This window comes from Pogona vitticeps, chromosome 1 (assembly GCF_051106095.1).
Source record: "Pogona vitticeps strain Pit_001003342236 chromosome 1, PviZW2.1, whole genome shotgun sequence".
Taxonomy (NCBI): domain Eukaryota; kingdom Metazoa; phylum Chordata; class Lepidosauria; order Squamata; family Agamidae; genus Pogona; species Pogona vitticeps.
In genome coordinates this window covers 182,245,859-182,271,993 of record NC_135783.1, presented here as the reverse complement: position 1 = coordinate 182,271,993, position 26,135 = coordinate 182,245,859, and the positions used below count along the sequence as shown (strand labels likewise).

The 26,135-nt window shown below is 44.1% G+C and overlaps 2 protein-coding genes and 1 long non-coding RNA gene across 4 annotated transcripts in view; 1 reads left to right on the top strand and 2 right to left on the bottom strand.

Annotated features, from left to right (window-relative positions):
- The window catches only part of NBEAL1 (neurobeachin like 1), a 129,080-nt gene extending 118,516 nt beyond the window's left edge, over window positions 1–10,564 (top strand). For both annotated transcript variants that reach the window (XM_020810339.3, XM_020810337.3), the window contains 4 exons: window positions 890–1,051; window positions 2,425–2,573; window positions 5,354–5,489; window positions 7,357–10,564. In XM_020810339.3, the coding sequence (XP_020665998.3) occupies window positions 890–1,051; window positions 2,425–2,573; window positions 5,354–5,489; window positions 7,357–7,458 (549 nt within the window). In that variant the 3' untranslated portion in view covers window positions 7,459–10,564. The remainder of the gene's footprint in view (window positions 1–889; window positions 1,052–2,424; window positions 2,574–5,353; window positions 5,490–7,356) is intronic.
- Window positions 454–5,669, bottom strand: LOC140701761 (uncharacterized). The gene is made up of 2 exons (XR_012080737.2): window positions 5,501–5,669; window positions 454–728 (listed from the first exon to the last, which is right to left on the bottom strand). It is a non-coding gene; the product is annotated as an uncharacterized LOC140701761 (long non-coding RNA).
- A 1,815-nt stretch (window positions 10,565–12,379) lies between the features above and the next one.
- LOC110088191 (alpha-aspartyl dipeptidase) lies at window positions 12,380–26,090 on the bottom strand. Its single transcript, XM_020810355.3, has 8 exons — window positions 25,783–26,090; window positions 24,290–24,378; window positions 22,743–22,817; window positions 21,624–21,703; window positions 19,056–19,229; window positions 15,683–15,742; window positions 14,696–14,778; window positions 12,380–12,961 (listed from the first exon to the last, which is right to left on the bottom strand). The coding sequence occupies exons 1-8, from the start codon at window positions 25,893–25,895 to the stop codon at window positions 12,886–12,888; spliced, it is 750 nt and encodes a 249-aa protein (XP_020666014.3). The 5' UTR covers window positions 25,896–26,090; the 3' UTR covers window positions 12,380–12,885.
- Between the last annotated feature and the right edge of the window lie 45 nt (window positions 26,091–26,135).

The following is a 26,135-nucleotide window of genomic DNA, read 5'->3' as shown; positions in this document are numbered from 1 at the left end:
TAGAGCCTGGTCCTCTTGAGTCGTCCGTCCCACATGAAAGAGTGTTTCCTGCCCTGAGGGTATAAGTTCGCACTGTTTAACATTAAAAATGTGACATCCTTGAAGCTCAGTCTCAGGAATTCCCAGTTCTCTTTTTTGTTCGTTTGTGTGCTGTGTGCTTCTCAGATTATTGTTCTTTCCTAGCTTTTATTGCTCCTGTTTAAGGGAAGGGAAGCCTGTTGTGTCCAATGACGTTTGTAGAATTTTTGTTTTTCAAGAACAGCAGGCACAAACAATGAAGAACAAAGCAGGAGGAACCATGTACAGTGGTGCCTCATAAGACGAATTTAATTCATTCCGCGGTTAATGTTGTCTTGCGAAAAATTCATCTTGCGAAATGCGTTTTCCCATAGGAATGCATTGAAATCTAATTAATGTGTTCCTATGGGCAAAAAAAGTCCGAACAAAGTCACATTTGGTTTACAAAGTGTTTATTAAGTGATCTTTAAAGCCATACATATTGTGCAGATGATTTCAAAAATGTCAATCAAAAAACGTTAACTTTTTAAACATCATAGAAAAACATTTAAAATTCAGCAAACATGAGGCAGGAACAAAAAAACGGAAAACATTCATCTTGCGAAGCGCGGCCATAGGAACATTAGTCTTGCGAGTCATCAGCCCCATCGCCAAAACCATTCATCTTGTGAGTTTTTTGTCCTGCGAGGCATTCGTCTTGCGAGGCACCACTGTAATTAAAAGAACAGCAACAAGCCCAACAGATGATGCATATTGTTCATATTATTTTGTGTATCTTCATCAAATACACTGGGTTATAATGGCTTAAAATGCACATACATATGTATATATGTGTGTCTATGTGTATGCCCTTTTCTTTATTTTTTGATAGGACGGGACTGTGATTGTTCATACCATTCGGAAAGGTCAATACATGAAGACTCTGCGGCCGCCCTGTGAGAGTTCCCTCTTGCTCACTGTTCCAAACCTAGCTGTCTCTTGGGAAGGACACATAGTCATCCATACGAGTATAGAAGGAAAGACATCTCTCAAGGTATTAAGACAGCCGGCACTCAGAAAGTGCTAGAAGCATGTTTCTTGCATGATCTGTCCAGGGGGAAAGGGAACCGCATCACCTAGCGCAAATAAACAAAGAGCCCCAAGGCACAGTGGTTAAACTGCAGTACTGCAGTTAAACCTCTGCTCACAACCTGAGTTCGACCTTAATGGGTCTAGGTAGCCGTCTCAAGGCTGACTCAGCCTTCCATCCTCCCAAGGTTGGTAAAATGAGTCCCCAGCTTGCTGGGGGGCAATTGGTTGTTTGCTAATTACGTTGTAAACTGCCCAGAGAGTGTTGTAGCCCTATGGCATCAGAAATAAGCAGTTTCAGGCTGATTCTTGTGTATTTCTTCTTCACAGCTTGTCTGCATCCTTCATCCTGCTCAAAGTCTGTGGGGTCTGGATGCATGTGCACACACACAAATATTGTGGAACAGTTAGCCCAAACTGGAGTATCTCCCTGTGTTTCAATTTGAGCAGGCCTGACTACAAAGAGTGTGTGTGTGTGTGGGGGGGGAACTACTGGCCTACAGGCCTGTTCTGGCCCACCAGGGATTCAGAGCACTCTGTCCCTTCTCCAAAACCCCTCCCCTTCTGGAGAGAAAATGGAGTCACCAGAATCAGTGACTAGAAATAGCAGAGACCATCTTTCCCCCCTCTCAGACAGGCTTCCAGGACTTCAGAAGCATCAGTTTACTGTGTTGCTCTGTCCACTTCCCCACACAGGGAAGGGAGAAAGCCTGTGAAGCCTGGTTCCCAGAGAAAGCACCAAGTAGGAATTACCCACCGGATACTTCAGCTGGGAACCTGCTGACATACATACCGCATGTCCAACATGCAGCTCTCTGGCTCACGGAGAGAGCTGCATGTAGGGGAAATCCATCTCCCTGCTCCATTAGAATTTCCCACCATTACTTTGCTTGTATGTTCCAGAGGGATGAAAGAATCACATAGATTAGACATGCTGATCTATGCATTTAATCCAGAGATGGGGAAGAGTGTTTTTCTGGATTCCAACTCCCAGAATCCCCTAGGAAACATGACCAACAGGTATTAATCCTGGGTGTTAGAGAAGAAAGAGAGAGAGAGAATGAGAGAGAGAGAGAGAGAGAGAGAGAGGTGTGATCTTCCCAAGCTGTGTGGGCGTGTAGGTGAAGTGCAAAATGGACTCCCACAGCCCCTGATGTTGGTTAGAGGCTGTTTGGGCTTTTTATTTTTTTCATAGTCCATTAAAATAAGCATTCTGACAACAAATGTGAATTAAAGCCAGGCTCATGAGGGGAAGTTACATCTCTCAAGGATTTACTTCTACCTGCTCCATACACATCTTTGTCCTTGATAGCCATGCTTGGTTTTTCATTTGCACAGGATAAGAATGCACTGCACCTCTATTCTGTGAATGGAAAGCATTTGGGCTCTGAGAGCCTGAAGGAGGAAGTGTCGGATCTCTCTGTGACTGGGGAGTATATCGTGATGGGGAGCATGCAGGGATTCCTGTCCATACGGGATCTCTACAGGTAACGGGGATGCTTGAAAATGGGGATTTTAACATGGTCAGTGCCTTGGAGCATGGGCTTGCCAGGTGAAATGTGGCTACAGATTTATGTGGTACTCTGAAACTGACAGCTTACATTTACATGGAAGGGGACCTCAGGGCTTAGAATACTAAAACCAAACTAGGGTTGTTTGTTTCCTCACAATATTCCACCTTTCCCTCAGTGAGCTCAGGGTGGTGTGCGTGGCTTTCCTTTTCCTAGTTTTATTGTAAAAGTAACTCTGTGAGTTAGGTGAACCTGAGGGAGAATGACTGGCCTAAGGCCACTCGGTGACTAAGGGCCACTTGAACTTGGCCTCAAGAGTTGGGTAGCTCTTAGGAAATTTCTGTAACTATTCACTGGTGGTTTTTAATTACCTGAGTTCTCCAATACCTCGATATCATTCTTAGAAAGCATTGAGAGTCAGTCTGCTTTTCTTTCTTTTCTTGGTGTTAATTATTAACTTTTGGATATGGTCTTGTGTGCAGTTTCTAGACAAATGATGGCGGTTATTATATTGGCCATGATCTGTTAATGATTTACCTTTACCTAAGTGTAATTGCCCACATAGTGGCAAAATACAACTAGTTAATGAGTTGTTGCTCAGTTTTCTTGTTTCCCTTCAGCCATGTGTCTTTGTGTGCAACCAGGGACACAAGCAGCAACTCATTAATTAGTGGCAATGCCCCACCACAATTTACACAGTTATACGTGTACAGTATAGATCTCCAAAAAGATTCTAGCCACTAGCTATTGCTGGTGCTGTTATTTTCTTTATGGTGCATTGGTTAAACCAGTGGTTCTTAACCTTTGTTACTTGGATGTTTTTGAACTGCAACTCCCAGAAACCCCAGCCAGCACAGTTAGTGGTGAAGGCTTCTGGGAGTTGCAGTCCAAAACTCCTGAGTAACACAAGGTTAAGAACCAGTGGGTTAAACTGCAGTGCTGCAGTGAAGACTCTGCTCATGGCCTGAGTTTGATCTTGACAGCCTCTGGTAGCCAGCTCAGGGTAGACTCAGCCTTCCATTCTCCCAAGGTTGGTAACTTGACTAACCTGCCAACAATCTTCAGGTGAATTCCCTGGTCCCCTGGATTTCTGGGGGTGCAGGTGTTAGTAACAGTAAGTGGGGGGGGGAGCCTTGTGCTTGTTGAGTGCCTATTGAATTTTAGGTCCAGTCCAGTAACAGTAACAATACAGTAAAACCAATCAACCTTCCTTGAGATGGTAAGCTGAAAAATGTCTTTACATTTAGATTTTTAAAATGACATCTACATGTTTCCCTATATAGTGGATGCCAAGTATTTGATACAAGTCAATATTCTCTGAATTTCTAACTTTCACTACAAAATATTCACTGGTGGAAATTTTTAGAGGGAGCCACGTTAATCTGCTTCAGCAAGGTGACTTACAACATCGAAAGACAATATTTAAAGTTTAAAACAATGAGTAGACAGTGGTGGTTATAATTAAAATGCAATATTTAAAGCTAAGAAAAATGAGTACAAAGAGGCCACTTACATCATTAAAAGGCAGTATTAAAGCTAAGAACAATATGTATACAAATATTAAAAAGAGAAAGAAATGTCACTCTGAAAAATGAAAGTCCCAAAAATGTAAAACACAGTAACAATCCCTCTAAAAATCACACAGAAGTAGCTAGTTACTGAGGGAAGGTTTACCTGAAGAGAAAGGTTTGTTTCTGCTTGTGGAAGGACAGCAAAGATGGAGCCAGCCTAGCCTCCCGTGGGAGGGAGTTCCAGAGTCTGGGAGCAACCACAGAGAAGGCCCTCTCCTGTGGTTCCCTCAGACGCACTTGTGGAGGAACCGAGAAAAAGGCCTCTCCTGAGCCAGCTCATAATGGGAGATACAGTCTTTGAGAGAGGTTGGACCCTATAAAGTGTGTATTGTTATAAGGATGAGGGCCAGATGAAATAGGATACAGAAGTTGATGATTGCATTGTTGGCGCCAATAATGAACTTTCAACTATCACCAGGAAATGGTTAAATAGATTTTTAAAATTATTATTATAATTTTGTGCCATCAATTCAATTCTAACATATGGTGGCTCTTCTTGGGGTTTTCTGGGAAGAGAATACTCAAAGGAGTTGGCCATTCCCTTTTTCGTGTGTGTGTGTGTGTGTGGGGGGTTGCGCTGGGACTGTGCAGCTTGCCCAAGACTACACAGGTTGCCTCTACTTGCAGGAGGCACAGTGGGGGGGGGGGAATCAAGCACCCAACCTCTAGCTCCGCAGCCAGATACCTAAACCGCTGAGCTACCCTGCTGGTACATTGAAAGTTCATGGCCAGGGTTAAGAAAGCAGTTGTCATCTTCTGCATCCAATTTCATTTGATCCCATGACCTCACTCCACAACTATATACGCATTCTATGTAAACCCACAACATGGTTGAAGTCCAGTAGTAAATCACAACTAGAGCGCACCTACTGAATAGATAGAACATACATAGGTATTGATCTAGCAAATCCCCACGGATTCAACTTACTACTGGAGTTCATCTCATGTGTCTAAAGAAGTGGAGTGTAGTCCATGATAAGTCACACTGAAATAAATCTAAAGGAGTCATAACACTTTGCTTTGTTTTCTGTTACACAGGTCAGAAATGTTGCTTTTGGGGCCATAACTCCCAGAATCGGGAAGTTGTAGTGAAAAATAGCAATATTTTCCAGCCCTAACTATAGGATTGGTACAATTCTGCCTGTTATTTAAGTAACAGGATGATTTTTCCCTCTTTTCTTCCAGCCTAAGCCTTAGCATCTCTCCCTTAGCCATGCGACTGCCAATCCGCTGCATCTCTGTCACCAAGGAGTCCAGTCATATTCTGGTGGGCCTGGAAGACGGCAAGTTGATTGTCATTGGCGTTGGCAAGCCAGCAGAGGTAAAACCTACCCTCAAGAACTTTCTCTACCGAACAGTGGGAAGCTCGCTTATTTCCGCTTTCCAGCTGGGCAGGCGATCCCCTCGGTGGCAGGGCAAACGTCACAGCCAAGCTGAGATTTCAGAAGGGAAGGACTAATTCCTGGGATGTTCTCATAGTTTCTTTTTAACAGGTCCTCCACTAGAAACAAGAGGACAGAAGGGAACAGAATGGGAAACTTAAAATGTGCCTGGACTAATGTGCTGGTTTAAGCTGAGTACTCTAACTGTACTTTCTGGTGCTTGCTGGATTGGGTAACTAATGGAACTGAATTTGCTTATCGCTGCCTGCCCTATAGCATTTAATTCTCAATATTAACACATCGTCACTATTTACAACTCACGAAACTAGGTCTCAGAAGAATCCCTGAATTAGAGAACAATGGGGCCTTGTGTGGGTTTCTGCTTAGCAGCTTTCAGCTCTCAAGAAACAATAGCTAAGCATCTTTTGATTGTTGCTTGCTAGACTTATGGATAAGGGGCCAAGGCAGCTATTTCGATTGCAGGCTGGATACGATTTTTATTTTTTTAAATTTATTTTGTATCCCTTGCACAATATTCATTGAGCCTTCACTTTAGCTTATTGCACCGAAGATATTTCTTAGAACAACTGCACCAAAGCTCTACAGTGCCAATGAGGAAGGGTGCAAATGTAGGCCGCCTGTGCCAATGAGATGCTGCCTCACGCTTTGTTTGCAAAAATGTCTTCTGATTTCACAGAGATGCCTCATAGTATGTGCTTAAATCAAGCAAACCTCTGTACTATCATCTTCGGAAGAGTCCAGGAAATAACATAAATTCTCTCTCTTGATTGCTGATGACCCCATGAACCTTTTTTTTTTGCGGTTTGTATCTTAAGTGTTGTGCTGAGGGAATCATGTGAGCACTTTTCACGTTTTCAAAGTATTTTTCCACTGATTGCCTCTGATCCAAACCCTAAAGTGGGTGCCCTAGCCAGTGGTTCGAGAAAATCAAAGAGCCCAAACATTGCACTACTGTATTAATTAAAAATAATAATCATATTTATTATATTTTTGCCAAAAAGATTCAGTGTGTGCTGTTTAGACCACAAAAGCTGGTATTTTTTTATGGCATCAGCCTGATTAGGCTGTGTGAGTGTAGGTTTTTGCTTATTTATTTATTTTCGTATAGATTCTGTTGTTTTAAATTCTTGCACTGATTTTTTTTTTCATTCAGGGTTGATTTAGATATGTGAATTTGGTACCATGAGAAGTTTCTTCTTTCATCCCCCTCATTGCTGTTGTGCAGAATCATCTTCTGTCCCTCCCATCCCACCTCAAGACATTGTCAAGTGTTTTTGCTTTACCCGCTTAAACACCGTCCTGTGCATCTTTAGGTGTAAGACCTAATCGAGTGCATTTAGACTTTACTTCCTATTAAATTTGTTTAAAATGGCCATCTTAAGCAAATTTAATTCTGCTGCATTGGGACTTTCTCCTAGTTGTTGCTTTTAACCAAAACAACAACAAAAAAACTAAAAACAAATGAGTGATGTCAATTACAATTGCATTTTCTTTGCATTGCGAAGCATTCTTCAGAAACATCAAATGTTTTGGTAAAACCACTTGACAATCTGATCCATCAGTTGCAACATACCACAGAGATGTCTGTGTCGTTTTGCTTCTTTGTCTGCCCTAGCATTGTCCACGCATTGAATCATGATAGGAATAAATTGCTTTTTGTTGTATATGTGCGCTGTATCTTGCACTGTCTGCACTGCTTCCAAGTCGTCTGAAGTTTTTGTTTAATTTATCCCCTTTATCCGTTTTCCCCCCTTTCTTTTTGTTTCTCTGGATCACTCTGAACAGATGCGTGCAGGCCAACTCTCCCGAAAACTATGGGGTTCAAGCAAACGGATCAGCCAGATTTCATCAGGAGAAACTGAATATAACACTCAAGATTCCGTGTGATTTCCACTCCTGCCTTCTCTTGAGGGGGGGGAAGGGATTTTCTATAAATTTATTTAATCTTCTGATCAGTTTTTCAATCATATCTCCTCACTTTCTTAGATTGGAGCAGCAGCACGATTTCCAGAGGCACATAATGAGAATTAGCCTGTACAATCTATAGGTATTTATAATTAAAATGTTATAAATGGAAGCAATAAGCTATTTCATCCCCAAACATACAGTAAGTGCACACATTATCATACCCTCTATCTTTCAGCTCTGCTGGGTGGGGCTCTGCCTCTCTTGTGCATGATTTTGCCCCTGTGTGTGTGTGTGACTCTGCCTCACCCCTGCATGCAGGGTTCCATCATGACTAGAACCTAATATGATTGCTGTGCAGAGGAAGACAGTAGCACACGAGGAGGCATAGGCATGCACATGCGCGCATGCACCCAGCTTAGAGGGAACCTTGGCGCCCCTGTATGTGTCTTACTGGGAACCTGAAAAATTTGATAGATAACTGACATTCACATGTGAATCCTAGCAATCGTAGGTAGATAATCTTTGAAATAGAGGTTTTCACGCTTTGTGGACAAAACTCACTAGATGCTGACCAAGATTTTCAGGTCAATTGTTACCTCTGTAAATGCAAGGTTTGGGACATTCACTTCATTTGCCTGTGACTACTGACATTCAGACATCCTTGCAAACTGAAGTCCATGATCCAGTGATCTGATTTCTCAGTGCAGTGACCATCTGCAGCAAAATTTTGCAGTTAATTTCTCCCCGCTCTCTCTTTTTCTTTCAGAGTAAACACAAACTGCTCATGCACAGTTTGTGTTTATAAATCTCAAGCTAGCTTGAAATTCAAAGTGTTTGGGGGCTCAGAGAGAACTGATGTGCCAAAGCCGCCTTAATTCCAGAAATCTGAACTTAAATACTAAAGGTTCTAGATGGGAGGGAATCAAAGTAGTTTGGGAGATACAGTATCACTTGTACAGTATATTGTTTAGATGTATTTGTTTGGTATTTATTGCTACACATTGTTGTTATTGTATTAACTGTCTCTGCTCAGGCCAGTTACTTAAGAGACGTCTCTGTTATACTTTTTAGCTGTCACAAGTTGGTTTGTTAATGCTTGCAAATGAATAGAAGGGGAGAACCGTGTGGCCCATTTCTTAACGGTGGTAGCAGGACACTCCTGAATCTGCTCCCAAAAGGAAGAACTCCTTCCAGGTATTCAGAATTAGAGGGGAAACAGATCGAGTTCCCCACAGTCACAAAAACAGTTACTGTAGTTGAAATTGAAACAGTAGGATCATCATGTGCTGTTTTTATTTATACACTATGCTTGAGTCATCAAGGGCTCATCTGTTTAACAGGTACAGGTCTCTATATAGCATCTGGTTTTTGGGGTGTGAGTCTATACATGGAAAAGGTATGTGAAGGCGTAAAGGGAGATGTCTATGCATTTCTTCTGCATATTAGATAAAGTATTGAAGCACAGTGTTCACTTAATTCTAGGGCATAGATATGTGACCCAACACCATAAGGCATCCCTTCTCCCGTAGTCACTGGTATGCTGACAAGAGCAGTCACTTTTACACCGGGAGAGAGGGAACTTTGCAAACTGAAGTTGGGCTGTACTAGTACTTTCAGAGTTTGATGTAAGTGTATTTTAAAGAGTGGGAAGAAGTACACCTATGCACCTGGTGCGACTGATTTTGACTGTATTTCACAGGCAAAAGCCATGCCCACTGAAACCAAGAGGGTTAAGTTAAGCAGTTTTAAACTTATGTTGGAAGGAGGCTAGGGTGTTTTGCATTCTGTCAAGAGTGCTCCAAAGGGGGAATTTCCTTCCTTGTGGGAGTTTCTCTGGAAGCTGGATACCAAACAGGGATCAGATTAGCTATCTGAGGTGCCTGTGGCAGATGGTAACATTTCAATATCTCTTGATGTTTTGTGGGTGGGTTGTTTGGAAAAACCAAACAAGATCAAACTGGTCTTAGCATTTAATTACTTGGTAGTCTCTACTTTCCCCAGTAATAGAAATATTATCTTAGCAGGAGTCATACTGGGAAAGCCCATGGGGGTGGGCTTTTATTTATTGGTGCAATTCGTCATTGTGGAGGTACTAAATTTAGCTTCGGAAGGGAGTGAGTACGCATAGCTAGCCTAGTGTTCTTTTATAGAGCCTGGAAAACGTAGTTCCTGGAACCTCACTTCCCAGAATTCCCTCCCCCCCCCCAATCAACATGCCCTCCTGCAACCAATTTGGTCATGCTAGCCGGGGGGCCTGAGAGTCATTGTCACTATTGTTTTAGAAAAGTAACAACCATTGTTGTCTTAATAGATATCACTTTGTTGTTACTTTCAAAAATGCCCTCTTACTTGCCTGTTATTGTGCATCTTCTTTATTCATTTTGATGCTGCAAAAATTAAAATAACACACACACACACACACAAGGAGGACGTACTGCACAGTAGTTTAGAATGATAGGTCTTGTGGATAATCAGTAACTTGCCTTGGAAATTGTGCTGCTAGTAAACAGATTTATTTTTTAAAAATCACTTAATGGGTGCCTCTGCATTTGCTTCAAACACTACACATATGGTAGAAACGGAACACTACGCCTTATGTATATGGAGGCAAATGATGGTCTCATACTGATTATTCTGCTCGTGCAACTGTGATTGATTACAAACAGATTTTAATGCCAAAAATGCCTTCAAATTTATTGTAGAAGTGTTTTGATATAGTTAGTTTCAACTAGCCTTCATGTAATGTCAAAAAAAAAATTCTGTTAGTCTTCTGTGCAATACATTTCCTCTTTTTCGGGGTGCTTTTGAGGTTAAATAATATACTATTTGTATTATTTTAATGTTCTAGTGGTATGGTTTAATAATGTTGAGCTTGTATGTACATATGTATATTGGCTAACATTGAATTTCTTTCTGTACAGCATGGTGGAAAATGTTTTAAAATTTGCACTTTGTAGGATTTACAGATTTGTAATTTAACCCTTTTTAAAAATGCTTGCTTACTTTGTACATAGAATTGGATTGTCAAAATTAGGTTTGTATATAACGGAAGGGTCTGAAACCAATTAAATACAAAAGAAACATGTCCTTGGTCTCTTAATGAAGATGGCAAGGTTTTCCCACCACCTTCTTTCTCCCCCCCAACCCCCGTGGAGGTATGTCTACAGATGGATTTTACCTCTACAGTCCAACCTGCAACATCATATGCCAAATGTAAAATCAAGTTACATTTATGCTGAAGAGGAAGAGGTGCAAAAAAAAAAAACACCTGAATGGGAGGATTTGAATGGGCCACACTGGCTGCACCTCACACACTATAGATCAAGGCATTAAATCGGGACAGGCAAGACTTAAGGCAGGAACTTTGGATGAGGCAGAATGCTAAAAGGCAGGATAAACTGAGTGATGAAGTCAATTTCTATCTGTGAAGTCTTTAAAAAGTAGTATGGAACAAAAGATTCTTGGAAAGGGACAACAGATCCTCTTGTTGGCCTAGAGTGGTCTGGTAGTGGTCAGCCACCTAGAGTGGTCTGGTAGTCCAGATAGGCGGGGTATAAATCAAATAAATAAATCAAATAAATAAATAAATTGTTGCCAGGTGCCTCCAGCCAGAGAGAACAGAAACAGGCCACCCACCTTCCTCCTGAGCCTTCCTGCAACAGATCTTGCTTAGTTCTAGTACCAATGTTTCTGGCAAGGCTCCAGCCCTGTGATTAAGTTAGGACACACTGGGCAGAAAATTAAGTCTATAATCCAGATGGATACATCCATTCCCATTATTGGGTATAATGTTTCTGAGCCCAGAAGGCTTAATTTCCATTATTCCCTAAATGGAATTTCCTTGGACCTTTGTCTCCTATTATCCTAAGAGTGTCTCATATTATCATCCCCTCCCGAAACAGGAAATCTGCACAGGTAGGGCATCTCTGACAAATGCCATCTTGCTTCTGTTTAAAATCCTCCAACGAAGGAGAATCCTTCCTTGGTAATCTAGAGCTCTTTCTATCAGGAAGTTCCTCTTGAGGTTGGGTTGAAATATCCTTTCTTGTAATTGGAAGTAAACTGGAAGCAGTGGCCAAACCATCCATGCTACTCCTGCATGACTCCAGCTGGATGGAGCTGGGGGTGGGGGAAATCCCACCATCACCATACAAGGTCTCATGGTCTGAGGCATTAGAGACAACTGAAAAGGGAAAGATCCAATTGTGGAGGACAGGGAGAGAGTATTGCAAGCAAGCACAGAACAGAAAAGGGTTGCCTTCCATCACTCTTTAGTAAAGGCTTCTCAAAGCGCTGAACGCCGTCATTCTGCTTCCCGACTTGGTTCTACAGTGCCCATTACCTACGACAAGCCTGCCTCCTGACAGGGAAGAGAATTGTTGGAGATGGCTGCTGATAAAATGACTGTACTGAAGACGCAAGAGGTTATGGTAGAGACAGGGGTGTTGAAATGTTTCCTGTGGCAAATGCTTACAGTGGCCCAGTGGATGGCACCATGACATCCTTTTCCAAGCGGGGGTGACCAAAGCAGGAAAGAAGAATGGAGGGAGCCACCTGTCTCTGGCAAGCCAAGTCCAGACTGGCCAAAATGAGGCAACAGACTGAACAAAGTGGCCAAAGGGAAGGTGCACGAAGCCTCTCCCTTAGCCACCCCGACCTCCCCTAGCTTGCTGGTTGATGGAAATATCCTATTATTTGATCAGCCACCATCTCCAATATTTCTGTTCCTTGTTGGGTGGGAAAACTTGTCATAGGTAACAGACACTGTCCCCACCACAGCAAACGCTTCCTTTAGAACACCCCTCGGTTCTCTTCCAGAGCTGAGACTTTACCAGCCAGGAAAACAAATAAGTCAGTGCAACCCTTGTGTCTTTCCTTTCATTGAAACAGAGCTATTGGAAAACTTTCACTTGTTCATTTATTTCTGGAGATTTAGTAACGGCTAAATGCAAAATAGTTTTTAAAACTTACGGAGCCAGACTAGGATGGAGGGGAACAAATCCTGTCCTTGCTGGCCTTTTGATTCCCACCACTTTCCCCCAGTTTACTGGCTTTGCCTCAGGCCGTGCTAGGAGATGCCAAGGCTCAAGTAGACCTTCCAACTGATTTGGAAGCCCTTCCTCCAGTAAACAGCTATGAGAGTGAGAGGGAGGCACACGGCATGCTCACCCAGGGACTCTTGCTGTGTTACTTTCTAAAGCTGAGGCTTTTCCACTTAAAGAGATCCTGAAGCTGTGCTGTGAGAAGCTGCGACTCAACCTGGGAGCGGGTGCCAGGCTCCTTTTTTGAGATGACAATAGCCCTCAAGTTCATAGGATTTTGCACTCTCCATAAGACATTTCTTTCTCTGCTAGCCAGGGAGCTGCCCGGGACATACGGCGCTCTTCGGTTCACTCCCAACCCACGTTACAGCTTCTCAGGATCTTCATTCAACAGGAAACTGAAATCGGTTCCAGGTTCATGCTCTGTTGGGGTCTTCCCTCTGCATAAAAGACAATGTTCCAGAAAGAGTGTTGACTCAGAGCACAAAGTGTTGGAGGGCACTCTTGGGGTTTCCTATGCTATTCTCCTTTTACTTTCTCACACATAACATTGGGGGGGGGGGGGGAGGATTTAAAGCTCAACTGGTTGGGACACAATCTGCTGGTGGCAACAGCTCTCATCAAGTGGAGGTTGAGGTGCAATACAGGTAATGCATGCAGGTAATGTCCTGGTACGTGGGTGATCAAAGTGTGGTGCCTTCAGCAGCCCTCCTACTTCCAAGTGCAAACACTTGTATTATTGTTTTACAAAAAAATCGATTCCCCCCCCCCACTGAGATGGACTCCCCCAGCCATGCGCCCCCCCCCCCAAGTCAAAAGCACTGGTGAATGTCCAGGACCCTTCTGGGTTTTGCTTTTTCTAACTTTTTGGGCTGTTTCCAGGCATTTCATGGGCCTGGAGCACACTGTGGCATTCCAAAGTTGCCCACACTTTTCTAGCAGCTGTTCAACACTTGCACAAATTATTTGAGAAATAAGACTTGGATGCTGAGGAGGAGAAGTCTCCACAGCAAATAAGTGTGCTGAGATTATCTCACGTTGGGTCCCCCCCCCCCCACTAGGATTGACCTGAATTAAGGTGCCACATGTCCAAGGGTGGAAAAGGTAGTAAGAACTGGAAAAAATGAAGAGACAAGCCAGGACTGATCCCAGATGGATCACCAGGAGCTATGGTTGCATCATCTCACCTAGGGCCAACCCTACTGTTCAGCAGAGTGAACCAAAAACTGCCTTAGACAGCAGACATCAGGTGTCACGAAAAGGTAAAGGTTTCCCTTGACAACTGTCCAGTCGTGTCCAACTCTAGAGGGCGGTGCTTATCTCCGTTTCCAAGCCAACCAGGCAGCAAATAATCAGGTATTTACTCCGCTGTCATGATATTTTTAAAGCCAAGGAGGGGAGTGATAGTCACAGGGTTTTCTGCTTCACATTTCAAAATTGCACCTGCCTGTGGCATTGTGTGCCTTGACTTTGGTAGCTAGCTAGGGTTGCCATTTGCTATTGTCCCTTGAACAATATAATGTTCTGATCCAGCTTTCTCCACCACTGAACTGACGATTCAGAATGGAGTTTGTGGAGGCTGCATGTTATGATACATTTTATATATATAGCCTGCCTTTGCATCAAGACCGTTCAAGACAAATTTAAAAAGCAAAACATCACCATACATCAGGGTGGGCAACTGGTGGCCTTCGAGTGGTTGGTGACGTAGGTAGTCCTTGTCCAGGGCTGGAGACTCGAGGTGCAGAACTTGTTGTCAAGTCAGACTTAAGTCACGCCGGCACCTCAACTTGGTTTCCCCCCACCTCCAATGACTTGGACTTGGCTCGTTACTCGGTACCCACTCACCCCTCCTTTTTTTCTGGGGGGAAAAGCTTCGTTTTAATAAGGGCTCAGACTTGGGGGTTTGGGACCCAGGACGTAGTACCAAAGATTTGGACTTGTTACTTGATACCAAGGACTTGCCACCATTCCTGAGTTCTCCTCCCAAGAACCCAAGTGAGGCAGGCCAGGCTGCAAACAAGGGACCGGCCCAAACTTCACGGGAAAACAGGATTTAAACCCACGTCTTCCCAGGCCTTGTCTGATATTCTTAATTGCTTCATCACACTTGCACTCATGCAGAGAAAGGTCATATTTACAGGATGGTGGCAGGGATAGGGTTCTCCTTTTACCTCACAAACAGTCGAGCTCCAGTTTTTCCTTGCAAGGTTGCTTTGTCTCCTTCCACAAGCAACAGTGATCCTTCACGTAAACCCTTCACGGGTAAAGAGCAAAATGCAGAGTTAAAATAAAGAAGAAGCACATGCTTTTCCTTCCCCCTTCAAGCACAAAGGAAGATGCTTTCTGCCAAATGTAAGCAATGACAGCTGAGGTTTGAAAGCCCACAAAGCTGAGTGTATACCAGGAATGCAGCCACCGCCATGTTCACCATGTGAATAGCAGATATTCGTCTCTCACTATGAGGCAGGCTATATAAGACTCTGAGGAAGAAGGGCCAAAATTTGATTCTCAGCATCCTACACTGGCAGACGCCTCTCGCCAACCTCAAAGAGCCATTGACAGGTACAGAGAAGTTTCCTGTATTCCTACAGCTTTAAATGAACACGTTTTATACTCTGGTCGAGTTAATATTCAATATAAATTCAACTAGGTAAGCATCACACACACCTGGGAGGTAGGGGAGGCAACTAGTGGCCTTCCAGTTGGGGTTAGGAGATTCCATTTCCCACCCCTCAGCACTAGCTATGCTCTCTGACTGATGTGAGTTGTGGTCCCGTCACAGCTGGAGGGCCACATGTTGCGCATCTGAATATACATGGGCCCTGATAACATGGATAGCCAGAGGCTGCTGTCATCTCTTTATTGACCATTTCATATTCCTTCCAGTTATACATACTTTGTCCAGAAGTGGAAAGGGAGCTTGAACACTACATACTAAAGCATGATAATACTTTGGCAGGAGAAACACCTAAGGAAAAATTAGCTCATTTCTCTACAAGTCCGAGAATCCCCAGCCACCCTGTTGTACAAAGCAGATTATTCCATAGAACATTTTAAGTGAACAAACATCAAGAATGGGCTGCAACTGAGAGAAAGAAAAAGAGAGAGAGAGAACTCTCAAGTGAAAACAGTTTTTAAATTGAAAACATTTGACTTACTAATACTGGAGGTGTGTTTGGTTCTTCATGGTACTGCAGAATCCTTTTCTCACGGGTTTCCTGCGATAGCGGTAAAAATTAGCAGTTATCAACCCAAGAGCATACTACAAAAGTCTCACAGAACTCAACAAGCTATACAATGTCACATTAAATAATAGCTTGTGCTGCCAGTATAAACAAGATACCTAAAATATGGTTTGAGTGTTCAAATGCAGTACATGAAACATTGCTTGGGCCTATCTGCTTTGGTCATTTGTGCTGATATTCTATTTTCTAAGCACTCCATTTCAAAAATCCTGGCAACACTGAGTTGCTGGGGACATAATAATTTACTTACACTTTTAGCACAAGGTGGCATATAGAACTTTTCTCTTCCCATCATTATTGTCATAACTGCTCTATGAGATAGGGTCAGGTTACATAAGAACAGAAGAAGAGCCCCACGGGATCAGGCCAAGGGCCCCTCTAGTCCAGCTTCCTGTATCTCCCAGTGGCCCCCACCAATGCCTCTGGGAGCACGTGAGACAACTTGATACCTGTATCCTGATACCCCTCCCCTGCATCTGGCACTTTGAGGTACCTTCCTTCTAAACCAGGAGATTATACACCCCTATCATGGCTTGCAACTTGCGATGGACTTTTCCTCCAGGCATCTGTCCAATTTTCTTTTAAAGGCTTCTAGGCCAGATGCCATCACCACATCCTTTGGCAAGGAGTTTCACAGACTTAACATGCTGGGTAAGGAAATATTTGCTTATGTCTGTTCTCATTCTCCCAACACTCAATTGAAGTGGATGTCCCCTGGTTCTGGTATTGTGTGAGAGGAAAAAGAGCTTCCCTCTATCCACTTTCTCCATTCCCTGCATAATTTTATACATTTCCATGTCAGGCACTTTTTCTCCAAAGAGCCCCAACACTGTAGCCTTTCTTCATAAGGGAGGTGCCCCAGCCCAGTCATCATTTTAGTCACTCTCTTCTACACCTTTTCTAGTTCCACCATGTCTTTTTTGAGGTGCAGCGACCATAACTGTATGCAATACTCCAGGTGCGTCCTGACAATCATTTTGTACAATAGCATTATAATGTTGGCTGTTTTATTTTCAATCCCCTTTTTAATGATACCTAGCATGGAATTGGCTTCTTCTCTGCTGCCGCACATGGGCTGACACTTTCATCGAGCCCATTAGCTGATAAATAAGGTGTTGATTTTTTGCCCCAGTTTGCATTACTTTACATTTTCTTATACTGAAACGCATTTGCCATTTTGCCACCCATTCTCCCAGTTTGGAGAGATTCTTCTGGACCTCTTCACAATCTCTTCTGGTTTTCACCACCTGGAAAAGTTTCATGTCATCTGCAAACTCGGCCACCTCACTGCTTATCCCTGTCTCCAGGTCATTTATGAACAGGTTGAAAAGCACCGGTCCCAGGACAGATCCCTGAGGCACACCGCTTTTCGCCTCTCTCCACTGTGAAAACTGTCCATTGACACCTACTCTCTGTTTCCTGGTTCTCAACCAATTCTTAATCCATAAGAGGACCTGCCCTCTTATTCCCTGACTGTGGGGTTTTCTCAGCGGCCCTTGGTGAGGGACCACATCAAATAACTTCTGAAAATCCAGATAGACCATATTCATTGGTTTACCTGCATCCCCATGCCTGTTGCCCTTTTCAAAGAATTCTAAAAGATTTGTGAGGCAAGATTTACCCTTACAGAAGCCATGCTGATTTCCCCTCAGCAAAGCTTGCTCTTCTATGTGTTTTAAGAGTTTATCTTGGATGAGGCTTTCCACCATCTTCCCTGGAACAGACGTTAGGATAACCAGCCTCTAGTTTCCTGGGTTCCCCCTCCTTTCCTTTTTAAAGACTGGCATGACATGCGCTATCCCCCAGTCCTCTGGCACTGTGGCCATTTTAAGGGACAAGTTGTATATTTTAGTTAAGAGATCCGCAACTTCATTCCTCAGTTCCTTAATAACCCTTGGGTGGATGCCATCTGAGTCTGGTGACTTACTGATCTTCAATTTATCAATTAGATCTAAAAAAATTCCTCCCTTTTAACCTGTGCCTGATTTAATTCATTAATCAGGAGGGGCTGCTTGGGCAGAGGAATCTGCCCAAGGTCTTCTGTCGTGAAGACAGATCCGAAGAACTCATTTAATTTCTCTGCAATCTCCAAGTCCCCCTTTCCCTCCCTCGCCATCCAGAGGGCAAGCCGCTTCTCTGGCAGGTTTCCTGCGTCTAACATATTTAAAGAAACTTTTATTCTTCCCCTTTCTATTGGTGGCCATACATTCCTCAAAGTCTTTCTTTGCCTTCCAAACCATCTTCTTACACTTCTTTCGCCATAGTTTGTGTTCCTTTTTATTTTTCTCATTTGGGAAGGATTTTCATTTACAGAAGAACCCCTCCTTGCCTTTTAAAGCTTCTGTATCTCTGCTTGCTAGCTATTCTGACACTCTCTTTGACTTACTTGAGCTTCTTTCTTTGCAGTATACACTTCCGCTGGGCCTCTACTATCGTTGTCTTAAACAGGTTGAGAGAGTATGACTGTCCCAAGATCAACCAATGAGTTTCATGGCTCAGTGCAGACTAGAACTGGCATCTCTCAAGTCCCAGTCCAATGCTCTAGCCACTACAGTACCATGGGTGTCAATTCAGTCATTATACTAAATCACACTTAAATATAAATCATGCTTTCCAAAACCACTTTCATGTCTCCAGATTCAAGTGTGCTGGTTTCTTGAAAGCCTGCCAATGTGCTCCCCCCACAAAAGCTTATTGAAATAACACAATTCTTTTTAAAAAAATCAGTTTATGAATGGGGGATATTGTGTTTCTGTATCCAGGATTCAAAAAGCTGGGAAATGGTCCAATATTGCTGCATAATATCGTGCCTGTTTTACACAGCAGGTAAAAGGATGCCAAGCTTTACATAGTCAAGGGTAGCCTGAATTTTGGCAACACCCATGGCAGCAGTCAAGATGGTCTACTGGATACCCTCTTCTGCTCACTACCATCCACAAAGTAACACCATGCAAGGGAAAATCCCAGAAGCTAATCCTTTTTTCATCAGTTAACCACTGCTCCCCCAAACACAAAGCAAGTGTCAGGGCAGTTTTTCAACAAGTGTGCAGCAATAACTGATTCACAAGACAACCTTCATGTGCCTGTGAGGTCTTATCAGGCATTACGTTCATATCCTGAGAGATCAGGTGAAATACTATGAGAACTCAACCTGAGGCTGGCAAGGCCAACGTTCAGGGATGACACAAGTTATAATCCAACAACATGTGAAGGGCCAAGGGTCTGCCATTCCACTATAATGGTACACTGAAGTACTTTAGCTGTTAGAAAGATATTCCAGATTTACCCCCATGTGGGTGCTGTTAACATCTGGATCCAAGTAATGTGGATTGATGTTGAAAGGAACCAGTCCAAGGGCCAAAAAGGAAGGAGGATATACAATTGGCATGTCATTGGTGGTGCTGATGCTGATAGTGGCAACATTGGTTCCCGCACTGGATCCAATGTATGGGATTCCATCCTGTAAGACAGAGAGCATCTTAGATGATCAGACTCTCACATTTGCTTTTTTCTTTCTTTGTTCTGTTTATGAACAAATACTCACGACTTATGGTCAGTTCCTGTTCAATAAGAAAGAGAATTTGAATTTAAAAATATTAAGCAACCAAATAATACAAACTTCGAAATGATGCAACCTAGATGGGAAAGAGTGGGTGAATGGATGCAGAACATAGACTTTGCCATTTTACTATATGAAATGGAAGTCTCCCCCCACCCCCCCAGACTGCTGAAAATTAAGCAGCAACTCTAATTGGCACAATCCCACCACTTCTTTCCTTGAGAAATTGACAGAAGCTCCCTATGGACAAACATGCTGGGAATGTGTCCCGTTGCCCTAAGTTCACAACCTAATTCTCTTTAGAAAGAAAAAATCATAAAGAACCAGTCAAACACTTCACTCCAAAGCCATAAGGGCATATACCAAAATGGAGATTTGAAATGTAACAAGCGCTACCGAACCTGTCCAACTTAACAAATGTAATAAAGGTAAATAAAGGTCCCCTTGACACTTAAGTCCAATTGTGTCCGATTCTAGGGGCTCATCCCGTTTGTAAGCTGAAGAGCTAGTGTTTGTCCGTATAGACACTTCCCATGGTCACGTGGCTGGCATGACTAGACACGGAACGCTGTTACCTTCTCACTGAGGTGGTACCTATTCACCTACTCACATTTCCATGCTTTCGAACTACTAGGTTGGCAGGAGCTGGGACAAGCAATGGGAGATCACCCTTTTATGTGGATTCGAACTGCCAACCTTTTGATTGACAGGCTAGTGGTTCAGCAGTTCAACCCCACAGCAGCACCCGCATCCCCCTAACAAATGTAATATTTAATACAATACTTTATTTGTTATATATCTGGATCTAAAGCAGGGATGGGCAGCTGTGGCCCTCTCAGATGTTACTGGTGTACAACGGTCATCGACCCGAGTTAGCGTGGCTAATGGTAAAGCCCTCCAGCAGTTCTAGCCCAAAAACATCCACAGGGCTACAGAGTTGCCTAACCCTGCTCTAAATAAATACTTGCATTTAGGTTTATTTTCTTGTGTCACTCTTCTCTCCAGTCTCCCCCTCAGAAGAAAAAAGTGCTGAAATTTCAGTTAGATATGCTTCCGGATAAGTCCAAATTGCAGCCGACACTCCAGTGCGGGAAGTTCTGCTTTAATCTTAAACTCTTTGGAGTTGGATTCAGATGAAGTCAGCTGCCTTGCAGCCTCATCAAAATCAAGAAAAAGCCCAAGTTATCCTTAACTTAAATTTGATTTCTGTGTGACCTATGTAGGATGTACTTTGGATCCAGCCTCTTGAAACGAAACGACTTTTAAACACGATAAAGAGACGCCACCTGGATAAGCATGCCTTATCTAATGCAGATAAACTCTGAAGAGCATGCAGTTAAGGTTTAATTCCACACTTCTGGTGTGTGTGTGTGCTGTGGGGAGGGAGGCATCATGGTTTCCTCTTCATTTAGCTTATTTTAAGAAGAAATCTATAACATACTCTTGGGTATTCCCTTCTGCCGGATCCTCCACTATTCCGTTAAGATATAATTGCAGGGCTTAATGTGGGGTGGAAGTCTGTTCTCAAAAGACAGTAGTTATAAAAGCAACATCTATTAAGAGTAATACTGTGTTTCTGCCTTTGGGATCCTTCTATGATTGTAAACAGGAAAAGACTAAATGCAATGGGGGATTATGATTATTGCAGGCTGTCATTTAGATATCTCATACATATGTATATGCCTTCTGGGATTGGGAGTTACACAGATTTGGTTCCTTCTGCAATTGGCCCCTATTCAAATAATGATGCCCAGTCTGTGCATGTCATATGGGTCTGGGCGGGTAAGGTCAACTGCATGGTGCCTCAGATGGAGGGAGCCGCCTTGAGCATTCCACTGCCAAGTTCACATACATATACGCTGACCAACTGTGAGTGCTTGTCCAGGATGGGCAAAGTGCAGTCCTCCAGTTGTTCTTGGACTGTAGCACCCATCAGCTGTAGCCTGCATAGCCAATAGTGAAGAATGCTGGGAACTGTGGTCAAAAAATATACATTTGGAGGGCCACATTCTGTCCATCCCTCTAAATGCTTAGACCAAAACAGTGAAATATAATATACTTCTTAAAAAAGGATAGAGGATCAGTGGTCTTCTAAATGTTGAGGAACTCCAGTTCCCATCATCCGTATGGCAAGAATAGTAGTTCACCAACATCTGGGGTACCAATGGGTCCCTTTGAATGAATGAATGGGAGGCTCACAAGCTCCCTTGAAGACTTGCTATAGCAGACTAAGATGACTACATTTTCAGAGTAAGTTCCACTCGTATCATTCATACATTAATTGCTTATTAATACCTCAAGAACTCTCTTCCTGATTGGCTGTATCAGATCATTGTCATATAGTTTTTTCAAGAGACGAAAGGTATTGCCGCCACCTGCAGGAAGAGAGAGTCTCATTTAATCCAATTAAACTTTTGCTTTGTGGGGGCCAACAGGACCTAAATTCAACCTGAGGCAGAGATGGGAGGCGGGATGTTCCTATCCTTTCCAAGAACAGAGCTGTATGAGATGGAGTATTGGCCAATCATGCTCTGCATGACTACTGCAAATCACACTTAATGTAAGGTATGCGCAAATAGGATTATAGCCAAACAACACAACCCAGTGCCCGAAATCCAGTGCTATGTCGCAACTAAGGTAGGCCTACTGAATCACTCTAGTTGTGATGTACTGCAAGATTTCAGCCTATGTGTATTTACTTAGAAGTAAAGTACACTGAGTTAACTGAGGCTTATTTTCCATGCCGATAAGTGGTGGAACATGTGCATAGAGAAGATCCACCTCAGGCCTTGGCATCTTCCCACATCTGAGAAAGATGCCTGGGGAGCTGCTATCAAAGAGCTTATCTCACCAAGAGGGGACCAAGGCTCTCACCAGATACAAGGCAACTTCTGAAGTTCCAGTCGGTATCCTGATGCATATAGGACTGCAGTCTAATTTTAGTTTTAACTTCACAACCAAAGGACTGCACCATGTGTGAGGAACATGTGGCTCTCCACATGTCCCTGGACTTCATCTCCCATGACACCCGGGCATCACAGCCAGTGATGAGGGATGACGAGAGCTGCAATCCAATAATATTTGAAGGACCACATGGCCGCCATGCCCTGAGTTCCTCAGTAGCCCTATATTTCTTACACAGTCAACATTCTGGATTGGTGAAAGCAGGGGACACAATTGTTTCTGGATTGCATCACCCATCATCCTTCACTCTGACCCACACCCTTACCCACATTCACTAGGGCTGATGAATGTTATAGGTCAAAAACATGACTGGTCTTATCACTGGCAAAGGAGAATGAGAGTTCAGAGTTCCTTTTAGTCTTAAGCAACCACCACAGGATTTTTGCACTTTATCTTCTCCTTGTCGAGAAAGCAATAGGGAAGCTTGAATAGAAATGAGCTAATATTTACCAATGAAGATTGCTTCAGCTTCTCTTACTGTGTCTCTTGGATCGAGAGATTCATGGATACTGTCTAGTCCGTAGCCTAAGGGAAAGACAGTACGGCATAAATCAATACGCTAAGCGGTGCACGGTGTGAAGGAGCTTAAATACATGGTGCTCCTAAGTCAGATAAATGTCCTCCAGCAAGAAGTAAAGTACGGTAATGAATCCCTGATTAAGAGACTAATTAGGCAGCAGTGTCCCTGACCATGCGTTTAGGATATTAGCAGGAAAGAAGCAGCTAAGGGAAAATTGCTGAGAGACGTTAACTAGCTAACGGGGCCTTTGTCTTGCCATTAAGGCCACTGGCAGGGTCTTTCCAACATCTTAGCTTGTTCTATGGGCATTGATGTCTCTGGAGTGACTCAGGCACAAAGTTTCTGTATGCCCGACGCTCAAAATGTATATCTGAAAGCAACCCACAAAATGTTGGCCCAAGGGCCAAACTGAGTGCAGTTCCGGCCGTTCAGTGCACCCAAGTTTGGAAGTCTTCAGGTCACATTAGACTCGTGTTTCCCAACCACGTGTTCTTGGACTGCAGTTCCCAGAAGCCCTCACCACTAGCTGGGCTGCCCAGGGTCTCTGGAAGTTGCGATAAAAGAACACCTGGGTCACCCAAGGCTGGGAACCACTGCATGAGACGGAGGGAGGGGATCTACTGCAACAGCGAAATAAGCCACAGGCACAGTCATCTCCATACCCGTTGCTTCTCTCTCAGCATTTCCTCTCAAGTGCTCCTCATCCAGCCAAAAACACTTGTATCGCACAGAGACAAGAGACATGAATTTGCCCTTCATGGGAGTTAACGGACCCAGCAAGATGAATCCTGCTCCTCAGACACGCATATTAGCTTCCTAGATACCTGTCAAGTTATCAGAGACTTGACAAGCCATATTAGATGGCTAGTAAGCAGCACAGATCATGACTTGTGCAGGATCTGCTGTAAAAATGGCAAAAAAGGAAGTCTTTCTCTCTTTTTTAGTGTCATGTCCTTTGCTCCTGAAAGTACATTTTGATTCCAGAATAGCATCCTTCAGCATCCTTACTGGCATGAAACATTCTTTTGGAGACTCTGTGTGTTGACGAGGGAAAAGATGGGGTGGGAGGGCCATCCCCAAACATCTTTCCCACATAAAACACACTTCTGACAAGACAGGAGGGCTTTTAAAAGCTAAGAGTTCACTAGCCATCGCTGCCACAACTTCCCCTTACACTGGGCTTTCCTCTCCCTTCTGGGGTGGAGCCAAGGCCTGCCCATCTCTGTACCAATCAGGAGAGTCCGCAAAAGCTAAGTACCATGCTGGCTGTCATTGGCCCAGTCCCCACTTTCAAAGGTTGGAAGGAAGGGATGTTTAAATCCAAAATAAGCAAAAAGTTGAGAAAAATAGTATGTGTTTGACAATATAGGATTATGGGAAAGGTTGTGCAGTTATTGCTATAACATGGCCCTCAAGGCAAAAAAACAAAAAGTTGTGGACCCACCATGTAAACCCATTAACGCCAATGCCCTCTTACCTAAACTTTCAAACTTTTCTCTTGCCATCTTTGCATAGGCATTCTGGTCATGAAGAGCATAGGGAACAAAAAGAACCCTCCTCACATTCCTGAGAAAAATTACAAGGTAACAATAAGCCCAAGTCTGGAATCAGACAGCATCTTCCACCCCAATATTGCAACATGAATAAGTATGTCAAAGAGACATAGAGAAAGGAGTCGTCTTCTTTATTGTCAGGTCTTGGACAACAAAAAGGCTCAGGAGTCATGATGCATGTGCTCCATGCCCTGCCCTGCTTCCAAGGTCCAAACCAGGAGAAGAGGGTGGGGACCAGGAAAAGAAGCAGTAGGTGTATGCACTTGAACCGAATGTCATTTGGAGTGTGCATGTGTGTGTGTGTATGCGCATGCGTGCACACACACGCGCGCGCAAGAACCTTCCTGCTGATCCAGCTGTGAAATTTATTTATTCCTTTATTTGCTTGTTTGTTTGTTTGACTTTTATTCCCCCTCCTTTTCCTCTAGTGGAGAGGGGTATGTACTCAGATTTCAAAGTTACTTCACACACAAAATCCACTATATCTTCCTCCAGTGCTGCTCTCTCTTGAGATTTCTCTCCCTGCTTGAGGAAGCACAGCCAGGTCCTGAGACTTTAGCCAACAGCCTGAGAGTCAGCAAGCCTAAAGGGTTCTACAGTATTGTCCACTAAGCCAGGAAAATTCACAGGGTGACCTTTCAACGCCTTGTTCCCTGGCTCTCATATATGCCTTTCTCATGATGGGAGAAGCAAGGCATCTTTTACCACCTTGGCTTCTTCAGATGGGCAGGGCAGGAAACAGCAGTCAGAGGAAATAATTGAAGAAAGCCTACCAGAATTAGCTCTCAAATATGACTGTATTCGCTACTCTGTATAGGGCAGGAGTGGGCTGACACAGGGGAGGTTGGTCTGCTCCACCGAATAGCGCACCGCCCCATCTCAAGACTACTCTCAGCCCCAAATGTTAGGGGGCAAGGTGAATGAATGAGGCTGAGAATGAAGCTGCTGTTTGAGCAAGGGCGTTCCTGCCGCCCTCGGTGTGCGAATACCCACCTTTGCCTTACTTTGCCCCATCACTGGCTTCTGTAGGTATCGCCCCAACGCTGGAGGGGAAGTAGATCTCCGTGTAGATCAGAGAGGATTTGTGATTTCCAGTTATTTAACACTGGGGCCAATAAAACGACCCCTTTTCTTTTGCAAAATAATGCAAAAGGACCATGAGCGCTGATATTCAGGCACTCGGATCTGACTCCCGGGGCTCAAAGTTCCTAAATCTGGGATCACACCTCCCCAGCCCCATCAGGCTTGGGTTGATATAGATCTTATGCGGAAGGGGAGAGTGCGTGGCCCTTCAGCTGAAATGCAAAAGTAGGTCCCCTCCCAAGTCCCGAACTAGATTCCCCCCCCCCCCAAACCCACCTCCTCTCTCCGTGGCTTCCCCCCCCCTTCCCCGCCCCGCCGTTCGTTCCTCACTTACTCGCCCAGAAACTTCTCGATCTGCTCCTGGCAGTGGTCCAGGTACCCCCCTCCGTGCAAAGTGGAGTTGGAGACCAGCAGGAGCCGCCGCCGCCGCCGCTCGGGATCCCCCATGAGGAAGGCAGAAGTCACCCGGTAGATCCGCCCGCCTTGAGCCCCAGGGCGCCGTAGCAAAGCCAGCCCCGCGGGTGGTGGCGCCGCCCCAGGAGCTGCAAAGGCGGGAGGCTGGACGGAGGGTTGGCCTCTCTCCGGCCTAGAGGAGGAGCTGCTCGATCCCGATCCAACCTTGGCCGCGCCCCCCGCCTGCTCCCCCCCTCCGCCCGGGGCCGCCTGGCGCGCCGCTCTCGGGCTCGA

Coding starts and splice junctions, on each gene's coding strand:
- LOC110088191 (XM_020810355.3), bottom strand. CDS start 25,895: ATGGGGGATCCCGAGCGGCGGCGGCGGCGGCTCCTGCTGGTCTCCAAC. Junction 24,379..25,782: donor ATCGAGAAGTTTCTGGGCGA/GTAAGTGAGGAA, acceptor AATTTTTCTCAG/GAATGTGAGGAGGGTTCTTT. Junction 12,962..14,695: donor GGAGCTCGACTGTTTGTGAG/GTAAAAGGAGAA, acceptor TCTTTTATGCAG/AGGGAAGACCCCAACAGAGC.